General features: G+C 41.7%; 1 protein-coding gene across 4 annotated transcripts in view; it reads right to left on the reverse strand.

Moving 5' to 3' along the window:
• USP13 (ubiquitin specific peptidase 13) overlaps window positions 1–20887 on the reverse strand; it is a 111988-nt gene that overhangs the window by 36072 nt on the left and 55029 nt on the right. For all 4 annotated transcript variants that reach the window (XM_070946346.1, XM_070946345.1, XM_070946348.1 and 1 more), the window contains exons 4-10: window positions 20380–20501; window positions 17918–18060; window positions 16998–17182; window positions 7844–7938; window positions 5660–5847; window positions 3963–4034; window positions 3043–3136 (exon numbers count right to left, since the gene is read on the reverse strand). In XM_070946346.1, the coding sequence (XP_070802447.1) occupies window positions 3043–3136; window positions 3963–4034; window positions 5660–5847; window positions 7844–7938; window positions 16998–17182; window positions 17918–18060; window positions 20380–20501 (899 nt within the window). The remainder of the gene's footprint in view (window positions 1–3042; window positions 3137–3962; window positions 4035–5659; window positions 5848–7843; window positions 7939–16997; window positions 17183–17917; window positions 18061–20379; window positions 20502–20887) is intronic.

A 20887-nucleotide genomic window follows, 5' to 3' on the forward strand; every position in this document is an offset into this window, starting at 1 on the left:
AGATATTGAATAAATAAAGGAAAGTTGCTATTACTTATTATTAGAAAGAAATTGTCACCGTCAGCATTTTCTCACCTCCAAATTATACGCATTTGGCCTCTCATCTATCTTCAGAAAATCTGCATAGATATCTCTCTCTAGGAGGCCTTTAAACATCTTTGATTTCATTCAATATGCTTTCAACTGACCTATATTTTAGGACTTCCAATTTTGGGTTTTCAAACAAGCACAGCACAGAAATCAAAGAATGCCCAATCAAAATAAAATGCAATCAAAAGAGCTTTCAGAAAGAGCTTCTGTTTTTATTCTTGACCTGACATTCAATCGCTGGCAAAAATTTGCCTTCTAGACGAAGTTCGGCTGATTAACCTACTGATTCAAATTGCAGCCCTCCATAAATATCTCTCTCTCTCTGTTTACCCATGCAGTTCTTCTCAGAAGAAAAATATCCTCATTAGCTACTGCATCCCCTGTATCTGTTACACAGCGACCTTTCCTTTTTAAATATACCATCTGTATCCATCTATGAAAAAAAGACACATCAAAAAGGGGGGAAACAAGAAAAGGAAAAAAAAATAAAGCAACAAGTGGAATAAACAGCAAATTTACAGGCATTCTAGTTAACCCAGTGGTAAAATGGGTGGCTAATAAAATTTAATTAATTAATTAATGACAGAGACAGACAGACAGACAGAACCAACCAACCAACCAAGCATCCTAGAATCGGTTCCTTTTTATAGATTAAAGTAACTAAATGTACTAAACGTTTAAAATAAAAAAAGAATCATTAAAACCGATGAATACTGACAGCAACATTCAGCAGTACAGTATAAATCATAAAATGAGATTTACATGAGAATTACAGTAATTTCTATCCAAGCAATTAAAGCCATCGTTACAAAAAAGAAAATTCACATTTCAGAAGCGGTACCAGCTTGTAGAGAGAGTTATAAATAGTTCTGGAGTTGAATAAAAGTCTGCGTTAGATTTTCTTGAGAAATATAGTATGATGGGATTTTTTTTTTAAAAAAAAATTATGATTGTTTTGATCCCCCAGAGTCACTTACTGAAATAAGCGCCCATAAAAACTGAATAAATAAATAAATAAATCTGATTTTAGAGAGAGAGATAAGAGGTGAAGTATGAAGGTCTGCAATGAGTTTCCATATTTAGGGGTAATAAAATCTTGCCTGGAACTCAGAGGCTAACTAGATGTAAATATTATGTCAATGGTCTCTCAGTAAACAAAGTTTATAAAGTAGGGCAGGCATAAATAGCTTCCTATTTCATTCTTAACCCAGGCCAGCACTTTTATGTACAATACTAGCTCAGTGTTGCTTTCTGTAGACGAAAGAGTCTCTACATAGTCACAAGTGGACTAAGTCTATTCCCCACTCTTGAATTCCACTGGCCCTTATCTAGCTTCAGTTTAGTGTTGAGAAGATTCCTGTGCAGAGGCATCATCATCTTCTTCTTTTAATGAACCCATAATCCCTTGCGGCAGGGGTGGGTTCTACTTATCTTTACTACCAGTTCACAAGAACCGGTAGTAAAACCGGCGGGAGGCCCCGCCCACCGCCCCAGATGTCGTCATTGGCGATCTGCGCATGCGATCCCATTGCGAACCGGTAGTAAAGGTAAGTAGAACCCACCGCTGGTTGGTGGCGTAAGTACAGGTAGCCCTCCACTTACAACCATCCGTTTAGTGGCGCTGAAGTTACAACGGCGCTGAAAAAAGTGACTTATGACAGCTTTTCACACTTAGCTTCCCCATGGTCACAGGAACAAATTTCAGATCCTTAGTAACTGCCATGTATTTATATCAGTTGCAGTGTCCCAGGGTCACATGATCCCCTTTTACGTCCTTCTGACAAGCAAAGTCAACGGGGAAACCAGATTCACTTAACAACCATTTAACTAACTTAACAAGTACAGTGATTCACTGCCACAACTGTGGCAAGAATGTGACGTAAAATGGGGCAAAACTGACTTAACAACTGTGTTGCTTTGCAATGGAAATTTTGGGCTCAATTGTGAATGTAAATCGACGATTACCTGTATTTCACTAAAGTAGAGGGACTGAATGTTTGGCCCAATTTTTTTTCCCTTTGGTGTGCATTTTGCTAGTTTCTGTTGCAATAAGCTTGCTAAGCTTCTTAGAAGCTTATTGCATTTATTGTACTCAATATCCTGTCAAAATCGGCAGAAAATCATGTTGCCGTTATTCAATATCTGGATATCCGATTTCAGTGATGCGGTCTTGGGCCCTCAGAGAGTCGCATAGCATTTTCTCCTGCATCAGCCTAACATTTGAATAAAGCTATTGCGACATTGCGTAACAACACAGCATTTCATCTTTGAAGTTCCAAAAAAAAAAAAAAAAGAATTCTTTCTTGAAGCTTTGCAAAATATCTCTCTAATCTAGGATCCTGTCCATTATCATCATAAGTCATAACAGTCATGAGTCGGTCATGTGACTGAATCAATTCTGCGACTTTATTTTGTGGTGGTCATTAAGGGAACACAGTGCTTGTAAAATTAACACAGGTAATAGTTCGTTATGGGCACAGTTTTGCCAAAAATCAGATGTCCCAGTTTTGAGCAAAACTGTTGTAATAGAGCAGAGGTCTTCAAACTTGGCAGCTTTAAGACTTGTGGACTTCAACTCCCAGAATTCTCCAGCTGGCTGGAGAATTCTGGGAGTTGAAGTCCACAAGTCTTAAAGCTGCCAAGTTTGAAGACCTCTGTAATAGAGGATCACCTGGCTACAGGACATTGATAAATTGCCATAAATGTGGCCATGTTGCCGGCCACTTTAATGGCTGGTCATGTGACCATGGGTACCTTTGGGGGTCCATCATAACTTCCAACAATCATTAAGCAACCGGTTGTAAGTCAATTATACCAAAATTATAAATGAACATTCAGCTTTTGCTGAGGCTGTGATTTTCAAAGAGACAATCGTTTTGCTAAATCAGTGATAGTTATTCACACCTGTTGTCTTCTACTTAATTCTCAAGATGAATATGGTGGGTCAAATACCTTGTGTTGTTCCTTCATCACCTGTTCAATGAGCTCAGATTTCACTGGAGGTTTCGAATACTGGCCTGAAAGAAGCCCATGTCCCAATTTAGCCCTGTAGCAAGGGAGAAGGGAGAAGGGAAAGAGAGAGAAAGCATACCAAAAGTTACCCACTAAATTGTAAATAGGGAGAAAGGACAGGAAGCAGAAAGTAACTTTATTTCAACCATCTATTAACTGGAATCTAATCTGGACTCATTAGACTCCTCAATTCCCAAAGGTTGCTTTTCAAAGGGCAAACTGGATTTTCTTTTTCTTTCTTTTTTTTCTTTTGAAAATGTTTTGTTTCTTATTCAGGAAGCTTCTTCAGTTCGGACTGGGCCACAGCCCATTGGGAACCAAGCCACAGAAGAGGCAGGCGAGCGTGCACGCATGTGAAGCTGCATTTGTGCAAGTGGCACACACACGCGAAACCATCCCCTCTCTTCTCCCCCGCCCCCCGCCACTGGTCCACAGCAGAGGTGAAATGTAAAATTTATTACTACTGATTCTGTGGGTGTGGCTTGGTGGGGGGGATAATGAGACTGAGTGGGCATGGTCAACTTTTTTTTTTTAAACTTTTAAAACCATTTTTTCTACAACCTCTTCGGTGGAACAGGTTGTAAAAAAAATGCTTTTAAAACCTCTGACGATCCCAGCTGAGCCGTGCGATCATCAGAGGCTTTTTTTTTACTTTTAAAAGCATTTTTTCGGCCGAAGAGGTTGTAGAAAAAATGCTTTTAAAAATTTAAAAAAAAAAGCCTCTGATGATCGCGCAGCTCAGCTGGGCATGGGGGCAGGGATTTTTTCGCCCGATCCGGTCCGAACCGGGAGCATTTCACCCCTGGTCCACAGAGCCGGAAAAGTTGAGGACCACTGCTAAAAAGTAACAGGCCACTTACATTTGAGTATTGAAATCTTGTGTTGGGTCCAAAGAAGAGTAGTCAAATATCCTTGGAAGGTTTCCCACATACCTAACATAAAGAACAGCAGAAGAAAAATGGGAAAAGGAGAAAATATTGAAAAATTACAAATATTAACGACTTTTTATTTGAGAAAGGCAGACGTTTTAGAATCCCATAATAATGCGTACAAGGTTGCCTTCTTTTGCAGATGGGCACAATCTTTGACACAGGACAAACCAGACTTTTGGTTATATGAAGCCCTCCCTTCTGCCATTCATCACTCCTGTACTACAAAAGCAGAAAGTCTCTATTGCATTCATTATTTTACACTTCCACCGAAAGGAGAATTAATTTCCCTGGGAAAATATTTGTGGCCCAGTAATTTTTAAGACTCAGTGTTTTCATGATTTGGTTTTACGACATGCAGAAACACTACCCGATCAATACCAAAGTATATAAAGTTCCATATAATATTTCAGCTCTTTGTGAAATTCATGCCAAACTGGTATTCTATTGATGTTTTGATAATCTTCAACTAGCACAGGAGTGATCAACTATGGCAACTTTATGACCTGTGGACTTCAACTCCCCAGAATTCCTAAGCCAGCCATGCTACTGTACATCTGTAGAGTTGTCAAGAAAATCATACAGATTTTGTCCATATTGCCTTAGGTTAAATTGAGGATATTTTTACTCTTGTTGGAACAGGTGCAATTGATAATACTTCACAATAGTCTAAAAAGGTCACCCAAAATATGAAAATAACAAGGCAATTAATACAACTTTGTCCAGACACAGCAATATTCATTCAATTCACTCCCAGTTAAAGGCAACTTCCTGTTTCATGTATTCTGCCATGTATTATTGTTGTTAGTTGCAAAATTGTGTCTGACCCATCGTGATCCCATGGACAACGTTCCTCCAGGCCTTTCTGTCCTCTACCATCCTTTGGAGTCCATTTAAGCTCATGCCTACTGCATCAGTGATTCCATCCAGCCACCTCATTCTCTGTCATCAACTAACAATCAAGGGTGCTGGGATGTCTACCAGAATCCTTTCCCCTCTATAGCAGACAGATAAAAATCTCCAAAGTCTCCAAATCTTAAAGGTTTAGAAAAAACAACCTAGCTTTTAACACAATTAAATATCAATCATCCTCCACAGGTGAAGATATTGTAGCCTTGTCTACTTGCATCACATTATAGGTAGTCCTCGACTTCCAACAGTTCATTTAGTGACTGTTCGAAGTAACAATGGCACTGAAAAAAGTGACTTATGACCGTTTTTCACACTTATGACTATTGCAGCATCTCCATGGTCCCGTGATTAAAATTCAGACGCTTGGCAACTGACTCGTATTTATGACAGATGCAGTGTCCCAGGGTCATGTGATCCCCTTTTGTGACCGTCTGACATGCAAAGTCAACAGGGAAGCCAGATTCACTTAACAACCATGGTAATAATTTAGCACTGTAGTGATTCACTCAACAACTGTGGCAGGAAAGGTTGAAAAATGGGGCAAAACTCAACTGCCTCCTTTAGCAATGGAAATTTTGGGCTCAATTATGGTCGTGGACTACCTGTAAACACCATTGCACCATCTCTGTGGCCTTTCCCCAAAAGTGCCACCCTCAATCTGCTTGTTTCTGATCTGTGAAAACTGGGTTTTTATGAAACTCCTAGAAATGACTTACGCCCTCTGAAATTCAGGAATACTGAAAATGGCTTGCAATACGCTGTTGAGGTAGCAGCTGTTCCCCATGTTTTTCATGCCGGTATATCCAGGTCCATACATTGGTTTCAGCTTCATGCCTGATTCTTGGATGACTTCCCATTCAGACACTCGGGGTTTTATGTCATTATCTCTCAGGCCATTCTCTGTCTGAAAGCAAAAAAGCAAAAAAGCTTTTTACCAACTTACAAAGACAGGATTTTAAAAGAAAAAAATCATACAACTTGTTTAGCTACGAACAACTATTCAACCTAGGGGTGAAATCTACTTACCTCCCCAACTGGTTCGGAAGTGTACACGCCTCGCACATGCGTCACCTGTACATGCAGACCCTCTGCGAATGTGCAAACCCTTCTGCGCATGCACAGAGGGTAAAAACCAGGTTACTTCCTGGTTATGATGACCAGGTGGGTGGGCGGAGCCTCACGCCGCCATCGCTACCGGTTCTCCAAACCACTGGCCGCCATCGCTACCATTTCGTCCAAACCGGTCTGAACCAGGAGCATTTCACCCCTGATTCAACCCAAAAGGAAAGACCTCTCAGCATAAAAATACCTTATTTTACAATTGCTGAGATATACTGTATACGTGGCTATGTCTCCACCTGCTGAATTATCCAAGTAATTGAAATCAGTACATGGATCCCACAGTTAAGTCGCATTTTCAGTCAATCTTAATGGCATTTTATTTATGTCTTTTAAGCTTTGTATAGTTTTAATCTTTTTTAAGATGGCAAGCAGCCCAGAGTTACCCTGTGGTGAGATGGGCGGCCAATAAATTTTATAAATAAATAAATAAATTGTATAGCTTTGTACAAAAAATTTTACTTACATCCATAAAAACGTTCAAGTACAGGTAGTCCTCACTTTAGAACAGTTCAGTAAGTGACCCTTTGAAGTTACAACAGCACTGGGAAAAGTGACTTATGATGATTTTTCATCATAACTTATGACCGCTGCAGCATCTCCTCAGTCACATGATTTACACTCCGATGCTTCACAGCTGATTCACGTTTGTGACTGTTGCAATGTACCGGGGTCATGTGATCCCCTCTTACAACCTTTTGACAAGCAAAGTCATCGGGGAAGCCAGATTCACTTAACAATCGTGCTGCTAATTTAACAACTGCAGTGTTGTTAAATTAGGCAAAAAATGTGGCAAGAAAAGTCGTAAAATGGGGCAAAACTCACTTAACAAATTTCTCAATTAGCAACAAAAATTTTGGGCTCCATTGTGGTCATAAATTGAGGACTTCGTGTACTGTGGCAAACATTCGCCTATGATATATAGCAGTGTCGGCGAACCTTTTCAGCACCAAGTGCCCAAATGGGAGCATGCCAGGGAGTGGGGCGGGGGAAGCAGCACTGGAAAGCGGAAAAACAGTTCACCGGCATGAGCATGCGAAGATCAGCTGGCTGGTGCACATACACGCGCCGGAAACCGGAAGCTCAGCTTCCCGACACGCATATGGAATTCCAATTTCAGGCACTCCCACACATGCGAATATCAGCTGGCCGATGTACATATGTGCGTTGGAACCCAGAAGAGCAACAGACGATGGCTGGCGTGCCCAGAGAGATGACTCTGCATGCCACTTCCGGCATGCGTGCCATCACGGATATATAGTAAAACTCTGAGAATATAACTACTTCCAATATCACTGCTATGGAGAATCAATGTAGATGCTAAGACCTGATTCAGAACTTTTGAGTTTCAAATTTCCTTTGGGTTTGGATTCTTGTTTTTAGACTTGTCTTGAAAATAAAATTTCCTTCAAAAACAAATGGTTTTGAAATTCATTGAAATTCAAATGATCTGTAGCTCATAAAACTATTACCAAGAGCCTTGGTAACACAGTGGACTAATGCACTGTTATTAACATCTGCTGCTTGCAATTACTGCAGGTTCAAATCCCACCAGGCTCAAGGTTGACTCAGCCTTCCACCCTTCCGAGATTGTTGGGGGCATTATGCTGACTCTGTAAACCGCTTAGAGAGGGCTGTAAAGCACTGTGAAGCGGTATATCAGTCTAAGCACTGTTGTTATTTATCACTGACGTTTTGTTTTCCTTAAGTGTTTATCACATTTGTGTGTCATGATAACCAAGTGCTTAGGACAGCATCTTCATAAGAGGCGAGTCACTTACCACATGCATTTGGAGCATGTCAATTCCAAAATGAGCTAAGTGTTTGGCGATATGAGGATCCAAAACAGCCTCCTCTTCCTCAAAGGAATAAACATCTGCAAAAATAAGAACAAAGGGATAATTCACCAAATGTAACCTATCAATAGCATTTAACATTCCATGCTCTACATATCAAGGAGGTATGATATGCAGGTAAAAAAAAAAATTTCTAACATAACTTTTCCACTTACTATGGAAGGAGAAGCAACAAGATTCTAAGTTAACTTCCAACAAATCGCAATGAGCCAAGGTGGCACAGTGGTTAGAGTGCAGTACTGCAGGCTACTTCTGCTGACTGCCGGCTACCTGTAATCTGGCAATTCGAATCTCACCAGGCTCAAGATTGACTCTGCCTTCCATCCTTCCAAGGTAAGTAAAATGAGGACCCAGATTGTTGGGGGCAATAGGCTGACTCTGTAAACCGCTTAAAGAGGGCTGTAAAGCACTGTGAAGCGGTATATAAGTCTAAGTGCTATTGCTATAAACAGTGTGCAATAGTGGTTAAGCTACAGGATAAGGACCTGGCCAATTCAGGGTCAAGCACACATTTCTTCATCCAAGCCCATTGGGTAACTTTGAACCAGTGGCTATTCTCAGCTCAACTTATCCAGAGAGACTTGACATTAGGGAAGAAATCGGGGGAATCTATAGAGGTAGTCCTCGACTTATGAACACTCAATTGATCCCAAAATTCCACTACTGCTAAGCAAGACCATTGTTAAGCGAATCACTACAGCAGCAGTTAAATTAGTAAAACAGCTGTTAAGTGAATCTGGCTTCCCCATTGACTCTGCTTGTCAGAAGGTTGCAAAATGAAAGATGAAAGCTGGGTGGTTCAGTGGCTAAGACACTGAACTTGTCGATCAGAAAGGTTGGCAGTTCAGCGGTTTGAATCCCTAGTACACGTCTCCTGCGTGAGCAGGGGGTTGGACTAGATGACCTCCAAGGTCCCTTCCAACTCTGTTACTGTTAAAAAAAAGGTGATCACATACCCCGAGACACTGCAACCATCATACATATGAATCAGTCACCAAGTGTCTGAGTTTTGCTCATGTGACCATGGGAATGCTGCAACGATTGTAAGTATGCAAACGGTCATAAGTCACTTTTTGTTACTTCAAAGAGTCACTAAATGAATGGTTGTAAATCCAGGACTACCTGTATACTATATTGAGTTCCAAGAGGAAAGGAGGGAGGATGTAAATCTAATTAGATAAATAATCACACGTTTCATTTGTTTATTCATTCATTCAGGCCAGAGGCAATGAGTTATTGAAATTCAACCCATCTGGAAGTACAGGATTGGCAAAGAATGATTCTAGCCACTGTGTCAACTTCAGTCAAGCTAACTTGACTGAAGGATAGAGGTCTTAATGGCCCTTCTTTATGTTTGTTTAATCCTTTTATTATAATAATAATAATAATAATTTTTATTTATATACCGCCCTTCTCCCGAAGGACTCGGGGCAGTGTACAGCCAGAATTAAAACATAAATATACAATATCATAATTAAAATTAATTAAAATCATTAAATAGATTTGGCCAAATTTTAAAACCCAAAATTAAAACCCAATTTAAAATCATTCAGTTAGACAGCCCCGCCTGTCGGAACAGTAGGGTCTTGAGGGAACAGCGAAAGACCTGGAGGTCAGAGATGTTAGGAATATCCGGGGGCAATTCATTCCAAAGGGCAGGAGCTCCGACAGAGAAGGCTCTCCTCCTGGGTGTCGCCAGTCGACATAACTTGGCCGACGGCACCCTGAGGAATCCCTCTCTGTGGAAGCGAACTGGTCGGTGGGAGGCTGTTGGTGGCAGAAGGCGGTCCCGTAGATATCCTGGTCCTATGCCATGGAGCGCTTTAAAGATGGTGACCAACACCTTGAATTGCACTCGGAAGACCACTGGGAGCCAATGCAGCTCGCGCAGGAGAGGTGTTACATGGGTGTAACAAGAGGCATCCCGGTCCAGAAAGGGATGCAACTGACGGATCAAGCAAACCTGATAAAAAGCCCCCCTGGCTATGGCTGTCATATGCTCTTCTAAAGACAGCCGTGAGTCCAGGAGGACACCCAGATTGCGGGCCATCTCTGTGGGGGGCAAGGATTCACCCCCAATAGTCAGCGATGGCACCAGCTGACTATACCGGGACGCCAGGAGCCACAGCCACTCAGTCTTGGAAGGGTTGAGCTTGAGCCTATTTCTCCCCATCCAGACCCGCACGGCCTCCAGGCAGCAGGACATCACATCAAGGGCATCATTTGGGTGGTTTGGGGTGGAGATGTACAGCTGGGTGTCATCAGCGTACTGGAGGACTCTCACCCCAAAATCACGGATGATCTCACCCAGCGGCTTCACATAAATGTTGAACAGAAGGGGCGAGAGGACCGACCCCTGTGGCACTCAAGCGAGGCGCCTCGAGGTCGACCTCTGCCCCCGTCAACACAAACTGCGAGCGGTCGGAGAGGTAGGAGGAGAACCACCGTAACACGGTGCCTCCAATTTCTAACCCCCTCAACTGCTGCAGCATGATACCATGGTCGATGGTATCAAAAGCCGCTGAGAGATCTAATAGGACCAGGACAGAGGAGCAACCCCTGTCCCGAGCCCTCCAGAGATCATCAACCAACGCGACCAATGCTGTTTCTGTGCTGTACCCCCGCCTGAAGCCCGACTGGTACGGGTCCAGATAGACATCTTCCTCCAGGTACTGGGGTAACTGTTGTGCCACCACATTCTTGACAACCTTCGCCACAAAACGAAGGTTGGAGACCGGACGGTAATTTTCTAATACAGCCAGGTCCAGAGATGGTTTCTTGAGGAGGGGCCTCACCACCGCCTTTTTCAAGGTGGCGGGAAAGGCACCCTCACTCAAAGAAGCATTTATAATCCCCTGGAGCCAGCCTCGTGTAACCTCCCGGGAGGCCAGTACCAACCAGGAGGGACACGGGTCCAATAAACATGTGGCAGCACTAAGCCTACCCAGAATCCTGTCCACATCCTCAGGAGCCATGAGGTCAAACTCTTCCCAGATAATATTCTCAAGACTCACCCCCGTCTCCCTCCCCGGACTCACCCAGTCAGAGTCCAAGCCTTCCCGAATCTGAGCGACTTTATCATGCAAGAATTGCACAAAATCCTCAGCTCGACCCTGCAAGGGATCTTCCCGCACTCCCACCCGAGTTGCAAGTCACCTTAAATTAAACTGACACCTGTTGGCTTTACATCCACATCTGTTTTTTTTATCTCAGAGCAAGATATAGAATCTGGCTGATGTGGATTTTTTTTTTCTCTTGGGTCCTTAATACTTGCAAATGATCAAACAAAAAATGTTCTTGCTGGAGGGATAGAGACTCAACTACAACTGGGAATATTGACAGGAAGATCAAATACAGCAATAACAAATACGTCCTCTTCTGCTCATCATGACCATACTCTCGATGACGAATAGTTCATGATTCCCATTAGGATATTTTTCCGGCAACAACCATAATGTTGTAAACAGCAGATCTCAGCAAATCAATCAAAGGAAGAATGGACTAGATATTTTTGGATCTCCTGCAACTTTTTTAATGTTTTTGCTTCATTGCTAAAATCCCCTTAAGCTAAATAACAGAACATAAAACATTTTATCAGCGATAGCATTTCAAATTTGAACTCTTCTATGTATTTGAATCCTTCTATGCCTATATTTATTTGTTTGAGCTGTCACGCTGAAGGAAAAGTCTCCTTTGTATTTCTTGGACAGCAAAGGTGAGTAAGAAGAAGTACTCCATGGAGCACATAACAGCAGACATGTCACTAGAAGGCAAAATCACCAAACTGCATCTCACTTACTTTGCCCATGTCACGCGGGGTAATGCGCTGAAGAAAGCAATTTATGTTTGGAAGAGTCATTGGTAGAAGGAAAGCAGGCTGTCAAAAATATGGTGACTGGATACCATCAAAGCTGCTACCAGCCAGAGCATAGAAAAACTCATAGAAATAGTGCAAGATCGGAAGATGTGGAGAGACCTGGCCCATACAATCACCAAAAGTCAGACATGACTGAATGGATAACATCATTGTCATCATGTAGGGTGAAAGAGGACTGTGAAAATGTCTACAGACCCCAGCCATCCTGGACATAAACTGTTTCAACTTCTTCTCTCAAGACAACGCTATAGAGCATTGCACGCCAAAACAACTAGACCCAAGGACAGTTTCCCCCTCTGTGCCATCACTATGCTAAACAACTAATTCCCATAACACTGTCAAACTACCTAGTAGGGCTGTATTACTATTATCCTTCTCATCTTGCCTATTACCTATTTCCTTATCCTCTTATGACTACAGTATAACTTTGTTGCTTATATTTTACAACTTATATTGTTTTATTTAGTTTCCTAGTATGATTTATGTTGATTGCTTATTTCGTACCCTATGACCACCAGTAAGTGTTGCATCTTATGATTTCTGATGAATATATCTTATGGTGATAATAATGTATCTTATGATGAGAATGTATTTCATGATAATAATGACTTGTTGCTTGTACCGGTATGTATACTAAGAGCTTATGCACCGGAGACAAATTCCTTGTGTGTCTAATCACACTTGGCCAATAAAGAATTCTATTCTGTTCTGTTCTGTTCTGTTCTGTTGTTCTGTTCCGTTCCATTCCGTTCCATCCCGTCCCGTCCCGTCCCATCCCATCCCGTCCCATCCCACCCCACCCCACCACACCACACCCCACTCCATTCCACTCCACTCCACTCCCTTCCCTTCCCTTCCCCTCCCCTCCCTTCCCTTCCCTTCCATTCCATTTTTCAGAAAGTACATTGGGCAGTTTGAGCTTTCTGCAATGAAATTTCATTTTAATGTATGCTGATTAATGTACATTCAAAGTGACAATAAAGTTATTATTCCCTTCCCTTCCCTTCCCTTCCCTTCTATTCCATTCCATTCCATTTTTCAGAAAGTACATTGCTTGGCATTGGGGTAAAAAAAAACCCTCTACTTATTCTTCTGCCAAGCCATTTATCAAGCCAAGCATTCTCCCTCCCCGTGGCCACCTAGAATAATGCCATTGGCATTTATAGATACACCACATGGCCTTTTGCTGGGATTCCAATTTAAGAAAGCCTGTTTCTCACTGCGAGTTATTGTTCCCTTCTATAAATGTAAATTCAGAGAGGCCTCATGCTTATTCAGTGAAGTCACGATGCAGCATGACACCAGTCAACTCTTCTGCGTCAGTGTGGCTTTAAATGAACCCTGCGTGGATATTTTTAAGAGTAACCAATGGCTAGCTAGAGAGAAGTGACAAAGAATTACCCTCAACAGAACACCATACAACCAAAAATCTTAACATAGCAACACTGCAAATTGTTTGTCTCTACTGAAGTCCCACTGAGGTCAGATTGTTGTTTTGGATTTCGTCTAACCCAGCGTTTCTCAACCTTGACAACTTTAAATGTCTGGATTTCAACTATTAGAATTCCTCAGGCAGCAGGCTGGCTGGGGAATTCTGGAAGTTGGAAGTCCCCACATCTTAAATGTTGCTAAGGTTGAGAGAGACCAGTCAGAACACAAGTCCTCATTCAGGTATAAAGCTTCACTGGATCTTTGACTTACAAACACATCTGAGCCCAAAATTTATGTTATTAAGTGAGTTTTGCCCCATTTTACAACTTTTTTTTTTGCCATAGTTATTAAGTGAATCACTGCAGTTGATAAGTTAATAACCTGGTTGTTAAGTGAATCTGGCTTTCCCACTGATTTTGCTTGTCAGAAGGTCGCAAAAGGTAATCACATGACCCTGGGACACAGCAAAGACCATCCATATGACAAGCATCTGAATTTTGATCACATGATCATGGGGATCCTGCAAAGGTCGTACCTATGAAAAACAATCATCACTCACATTTTTCAGTCCTGTTGTAATTTTAAAGAGCCTTGATAGTACAAGGGTTTAGTGCACCCTGTTATTAACACAGCTGCCTGCAATTTCTGCTGGTTCGAATCTCTCCAAGGCTCAAGGTTGACTCAGCCTTCCATCCTTTCTAAGGTAGGTGAAATGAGGACCCAGTTTGTGGGGGCAATAAGCTGACTTTGTATAAAATATACAAAAGAATGAAGGCTATTGCTTAAAGCATTGTAAGCCGCCCTGAGTCTCCGGAGAAGGGCGGCATATAAATCAAATTAAAAAAAAACAAAAAACGACCACTAAATAAACCGTTGTAAGTCGAGAACTACCTGTACTTGTCTTCTGGTGTGAATAAGGATATGCCCCGGCATTTGATTCACAGCGACATGTAGCTTTCATTTCTATTTTCAATTTTTTTCATCTACTCCACAGTCTGGAATTTCCTGATGATATTCTAATTCTAGTCTCGTCTTAGGCATGAAAACCTTTGGCCTTAAAATTAACTTTGGGCCAGTCACGTCTCTTAGCCCATCTCACCTCACAGGGTCGTTATTGTGGAGAAAAAGGAGGAGAAAAGAATCTTAGATACGTTCAACCACCTTGAATTGCGTATGGAAAAAATGAGACAAAAAATCTTTTTAAAAACTGGCTAGGAAGTCAATTCTCTGAATATAACATCTGTTTTGTGCAGTGATGAAAAAAGACACAAAGCACTTTGGCTTTGAAAGAGAGATAATTGGTCAACTTTGCAACTACAGAATGTTCAAATGTATGTGAAAATTTTCCCAGCGTCTTTTCCTTTGAAGTCCACATATGCAGACTTACGTAGTTCCTCTGATATCTCTACACAGTTTGGTTTGTCCAGCATCTTTGCTTTAAAAGTGCACACACTAATTTCTATTTAAGAGAGTCTAAGTTCAAAAGACAGCCAATTTGGTATAGAGGCTAAGTTACCAAGCTAAAAACTGGGAGTCTGTGAGTTCTAGTTCCACCTTAGGCACAAAGTCAATTGAGTGACTTTGGACCAGTTCTGGTCTCTCAGCCCTAGAATGAAGAAGGCAAACCACAATTGCCAGGAGTTAAGATTGCCTTAGAGGTCCAAAAAATAAATAAATAATTCAGTTCAAAAACATCTCAGGCATTTAACCCCCAGCAGTCCAGAATGCTTCATAAATTTAGGAAAAGGATGTAATTACTGTATTATATACATTCTAATTTCATACAAATGAGATTCAGAATTCATTTCCTTGACAGTCCTAACTTTCCTCCTCTACTTACAGCATAAGAAAAAAGAACCATAAAAAAATAACAGAAGCCACTTGAATTCCAATAATACCAGTGAGTTTTAGAGAAAGTGTCTATTGGACACTTATCTAATACAGTCCTCATAAACTATGAGGAAAAACACAACAAAGTATAAAAACCACATGATTTTTCTTAGTTTGCATTATTGCAACAAGAAGTCACATAATTGCATTTAACGATGGCTTTGCAAAAACCGGCACTAACTTCCAGTTTTCAGCAAAACTGCCCTACAGTGAACAACAGGTTCACTTCACAACCACAGAATTCACTTAATGACTGCTGCAAGAAACCTTGTAAAATCAGGTAGGTCACATGACCAACCATTTTATGACTGCTACAACTTAGGACCATTATAATTTAGGCTCCATTATGGTCACAAGTCAAGGACTACCTGTATAAAACAGTATCCCTAGATTCAAGCCCTAGTTTTAGAAATTACATTGGAGGGTCCAGCCAGTTTTCTTAGTGACTCTGTAGGAATATCTTGTTACTGTATTTTGTGTAATTTTTTAACATTTCCTAGTCTAATCTGGGATTTCCTGCTTTTTCCAGGTTAATCCAGACTTGGCAAATCCACTGGTAACTACATGTTTATGGAAGCTCTCAGTCATTAAGGTCATGGCTGTCCCAAAGATGCTTTTTCAAAAGGCAACTGGACTTTCTTGTTTTTCTTGGAAGACGTTTCGCTTCTCATCCAAGAAGCTTCTTCAGTTCTGTGGAAGCTTCTTGGATGAGAAGCGAAATGTCTTCCAAGAAAAACAAGTCCCTTTTGAAAAAGCACTTTTGGGACATTGGTAACTACATCTACGGTGCTAGTAAAAAACAAAGAACAGAGATCAAAAGGCTTGCTGATGATCATCAACACAAGTGACAGGAGCCGAGATGACACAGTGGTTAGAGTGCAGTACTGCAGGCTACTTCAGCTGACTGCTAGCTGCAGTTCAGCAGTTCAAATCTCACCGGCTCAAGGTTTACTCAGCCTTCCATCCTTCCGAGGTGGGTAAAATGAGGGCCCAGATTGTTGGGGGCAATAGGCTGACTCTGTAAACTGCTTAGAGAGGGATGTAAAAGCACTATGAAGTGGTCTGCTGTGTGGATCTTGGGTGGTTTTGTTCTGCCCCAGCTACGGATCCCAAAGAACACAGCACACACAAAGTTTGTACAAAATTTAATTTACTAAAATAACTCAGTCTTTTTCAAAACAAAGGCTGTTAATAAACTTTCTTAACAGCCTACAAGAAACCAAAGATAAAGTAATCACAATCTTACTAAGGTTGGCAGAAAGCCCAGAAGCAATTTTGCAGAGAATCCGCAAAATCCACACTTTACTTTGCAGATACGAAGTAGAGTGAACTAAAGTTGTTCCCTACAAATTGCTTCAGTCAGCGTTCCTCCTTAAATAGGCTAAGGGAGTGGCTAATTAGCCCCAAGCCTTACTCTTGAGGAGACCTCCTCCTGAGTAGCCACTCCTGCCTTTTGGCAGCTCTGTGCGCTCGTGCATCGAGAAGAGGCTCCTCCCCTTTGTCCTCTTCACTTAAAGAAGCTTCTGGAGGTTCTGAAGGCCCTGGCTGAATCCCTGCCTCTGGCACCACATCTTCTCCAGCCTCCTCATTGTCTGACTCGAGTGCCAACTGCACAGGCTGCTGGCGCAGCATCACACCAGCCTCCTCACTGTCAGAATCAGCTACAATCCGCACAGGCCGCTGATGGGCCACAACAGGTTTAGGGGTGGAGAATTTTTGGTGGGTGTGGGTGTGTCTGGGGATTGTCATGTGTGTTAGCCTTGGTCTCTGGGTGCGATGTGAATTTCATTGTATAGGTATACTGTGTATATACTTACAATGACAATAAACTTTACAATACAATATGTAAGTCTTAGTGTTATTGCTATTGCTTTCACTCACCTGCACCATCAGGAGTAATCGTTCCAAGCTTCACTGCTAAGGGATAACCCATCTCCTTGTAATGTTCGAGCGCATGTCCGTTTCCTCCACTGCCATCAAAGAACCATTTGCCGCAAAGTATCGATCCATCAGTGAGGTTTAGCCAAAGATTCTCCCGTAAGTCACACTTGGAGCACTTCCAGCCACTGAAAAATAAATTGCCAGAGTCAAACAGTCAGCTTGAAGTTGACTCCAGCTTTAGAGCTACCAGGGATTGGGTTAGCAAAACGATCGCCTGATTTTTCTGTTTTAGGGAATCCATCCCACTGATCTTTCAAACCTGTAGTTCTCTAATAGAAGTTACTTATATATGTTACAAGAGATAAGTTGAGGGCTACCTGTACTGAGTTAATTTAAGATTACTTCTTTTATACTAAACACAGGTTTATTTATCTACTCAAGGAAACAGAAATATATTTTGCCACTCAGCCATCAAGGATCAGAGTCCCAATCACTCCACTCCCAATCCCATCATCAATTCAGAAAGTTCTGAACTGACAACTGTGCATTCTCTATCTATGCCAGGAGCCCTTTAGAATATCACCAGAACAGATTCCTTTTCATTACTGCTAGAGAATCCGTGCCCCACTGGGTCATCATTTCAGAGATATTTCTTTACTTAAATAGAGAAACATAAATTTTCCTTTCCTTTCCTTTCCTTTCCTTTCCTTTCCTTTCCTTTCCTTTCCTTTCCTTTCCTTTCCTTTCCTTTCCTTTCCTCCTTTCCTTTCCTTTCCTTTCCTTCTTTGCTTTGCTTTGCTTCCCCTTCCCCTTTCTTCTTTCTTTCTTTCCTTCCCACTCCCTCTTCTTTCTTTCCTTCCTTCCTTCCTTTCCTTCCTTCAATAATTCATTTCTTTGTGCATAAAACACAATGATCTCACCTTGGTGGGATCCTGACCCCATTGTCCATTTGCACCAGAGTGTTGGCATGTTTGGAGATTTGCAGCTCTTCTTCCCACGAGTCTGGGTCTTGCTTTCTGTAGGGAGATTTCGAACTCAAGACTGCATCGCAAGCTATTGTCACCTGGAGTGGAGCAAAGATTTAGCTGAACCTCAAAGGAAGACAGAATGATCAACTGGTTCTGTCCTGTCATGTCCTGTCTTTTTTTTTTTTTTTTTTTTTTTTGCTGGCTTGTAACCAAGAACACTAACAATAGTAAAAATTTCAGGTACTTCTCTGTAGCAGCTGGTGGTCCGTGGACCACTGGTGGTCTGCGAGAAAATTTTGATGGTCCATAGAAAAATTATTTGCATTTTTAATATTGCACTAAATCAGGAGTTCTCAATTATAGCCCCTGGGCCGGATACGTGCAATGAACGCTTGTGTTACTGCAGAGAGTCTCCCCCTTTGCGGTTTTTTTGTGGTGGCAAAGAGCTGGAGGGTCTCGTTCCAGTGGGGCTGCATCATGGCCTGGAACTGGCTGACCATCTCACCCCGCTGAGCCTCCAGGCGCTGGTACCTGGCCTTGCACCCCCGCAGGTCTTCCCTCTACTTGGAAAGCCTATGCTCATAGTCCTCAGTTAGGTGCTTCTGCTGAGCCTCCTTGGTCAGTTCCAATTTGAACTGAGCTGTTTTGCCAACTCTTTCTCGTGGTGACTGCTTAGCTCCAACAACTGCTTCCTGTTGGGGGCCTAAGGAGCCCGGGCGGGGAGATGAGGAGCTGGCCACTCGCACCCACTCACATGACCACCTAGACACGCCCACCCAACTGGTCATTAGGCAGATCATATTAGAGGTCTGCGGAATTTAAAAGTATGAATTTAGTGGTCCCTGATGTCCGAAAGGTTGGTGACCCCTGCTCTGGAGGACCCATTGCTATCCTCACATAATTCCAGTAATCCTTTCAGTTGTTGTACAAATTATCCTAACTGCATCCAGAAACTGCAAATTAATAGTGGAATTATGGTTGAAAAACACTGATTTGCTTAAAGTTACCTAGTGAATTCAATAGAGAGGTATGAATTGACATCAGTGAATCTGTCATTCACAATACACACAGTTAGCCAGTTACTTTCTCAACCTTGGCAACTTGGAGATGTGTGGACTTCAACTCCCAGAATTCCCCAGCCAGCGTGCAAAGATTTTTAAACATCTACCCATGTAGAAATGTCACTGCCTTTCTCTTTCTCTGCTGAAATGACAAAAACCTGACATGCAACAGAATAGAAACTATGGGTGGTTTTGTACAAAATTTAGCTGAGATCATGAAAATAAATACTTGCGCTCTCAAAGATACTCTCTAGACATCTTAAACTGTAAGCATTAGCTCACATTTCCTCAATGACCATTGAGGCTAACTAAGAATTCTTAGAGACAGCAACATAAACACATACATGGCTTGGTATCCAAGTATCTGTAGGAGCACCTTTTTCTGTGTGGATTAGATTATCCATCCAGTATATCTTTCCCAGAAGAACCTTGGGTGAAGTAACAGAAATTGGAGGCCAGGAGGTGCTATTTCTCAATTTCTGCTCTAGTGTTGTGGAACACTATGAGGACCCAGTTTGTGGGGGCAATAAGCTGACTTTGTATAAAATATACAAAAGAATGAAGGCTATTGCTTAACGCATTGTAAGCCGCCCTGAGTCTCCGGAGAAGGGCGGCATATAAATCAAATTTAAAAAAAAAAAAAAAAACACAGATAGTCCTTGACTTATGACCACAATTAAGCCCATAATTTCTGTTGCAATTTAACAGTTGTTAAGTGAGCTTTGCCCCATTTTACGACCTTTCTTGCCACAGCTATTAAGTGAATCACTGTGGTTGTTAAGTTAGGAACAATCATTATAAATATGAATCAGTTGCCAAGTGTCCAAATTTTGATCACATGAACACGGAGATGCGGCAACAGTCATAACTATGGGGAAAAAAGGTCATGTCATTTTTTTCAGTGCCGTTGTGCAAATTTGAATGGTCACTAAACAAACTGTTTTAAATTGAGGACTACCTGTTCCTTCCCCTTAGAATTAAGACTTGCTCCATCTTTTCTGATCTTCTGGAAGCTACTAAAGAAAACTTTCCATAGAGCATTTGCAGGAATATTTTTATTATGGACATTGCTGATCATCAGTTTTTAATCCACGCTGGTTTGTATTGATAAAATGGTATGCAGATAGAATAAACAGATGTAATTTAAAAAAAAAGATTTCAGAATCTTATAGTTGGCCATTTTTGAATGACATTATATACCTTTGGCAAGTATAATAATTTGTGTTGGCAGTAACAAGTCTATACAAGTTTTCTTGTATGTTGAATGAGGCAATTGACTTCCTTAAATCCACAAAGCCAATGTCAGTCCTTTTTATTTCTCTTTTTGGCTATCCCATTCTCTCATTCACTCACCAGTGCTGGCAGTTCTTCTATATTGGGTAAAGGGATTTCGTAGTGGTCTGGAAATATAACAAGTTTAGCTTCATCCTCATATTCATAATCATCATTATTTAAATCGCTGTTAGATTCAAGATCTGTCAAGAGAGAGAGAAAGACAAAACATTATTGAAGAAGAAAAAAACTGCATTAACTAGATCAGGGGTCGATAACCTTAAACACTCAAATAGCCACAAAGGTCCTAACCGGAAGCCCCCATTCAATTCTGGAACCGACCGGAAGTCTGGTTCCCCCATCATAGTCTCCTCCTAACAAGGCGTTCTTTTTCCTCTGCTGACTAGAAGTTGGTTCCCCCACTATAGAGTCTCCTCCAAGTGCAGCACCCTTTTTCCTCTATCTGTCCTAACCGAAAGCCCTATCAATTGTGGAGCCAACCGGAGAGAGGGAGTCGCAGCAGAGGGATGAAAGAGCCACATGCGGCTCCAGAGCCACAGGTTGCTGATTCCTGAACCAAATTAAGGGT

Source organism: Pituophis catenifer, unplaced genomic scaffold, assembly GCF_029215685.1.
Source record: "Pituophis catenifer annectens isolate HBS135680 unplaced genomic scaffold, rPitCat1.0.hap2 SCAF_6, whole genome shotgun sequence".
NCBI lineage: Eukaryota > Metazoa > Chordata > Lepidosauria > Squamata > Colubridae > Pituophis > Pituophis catenifer.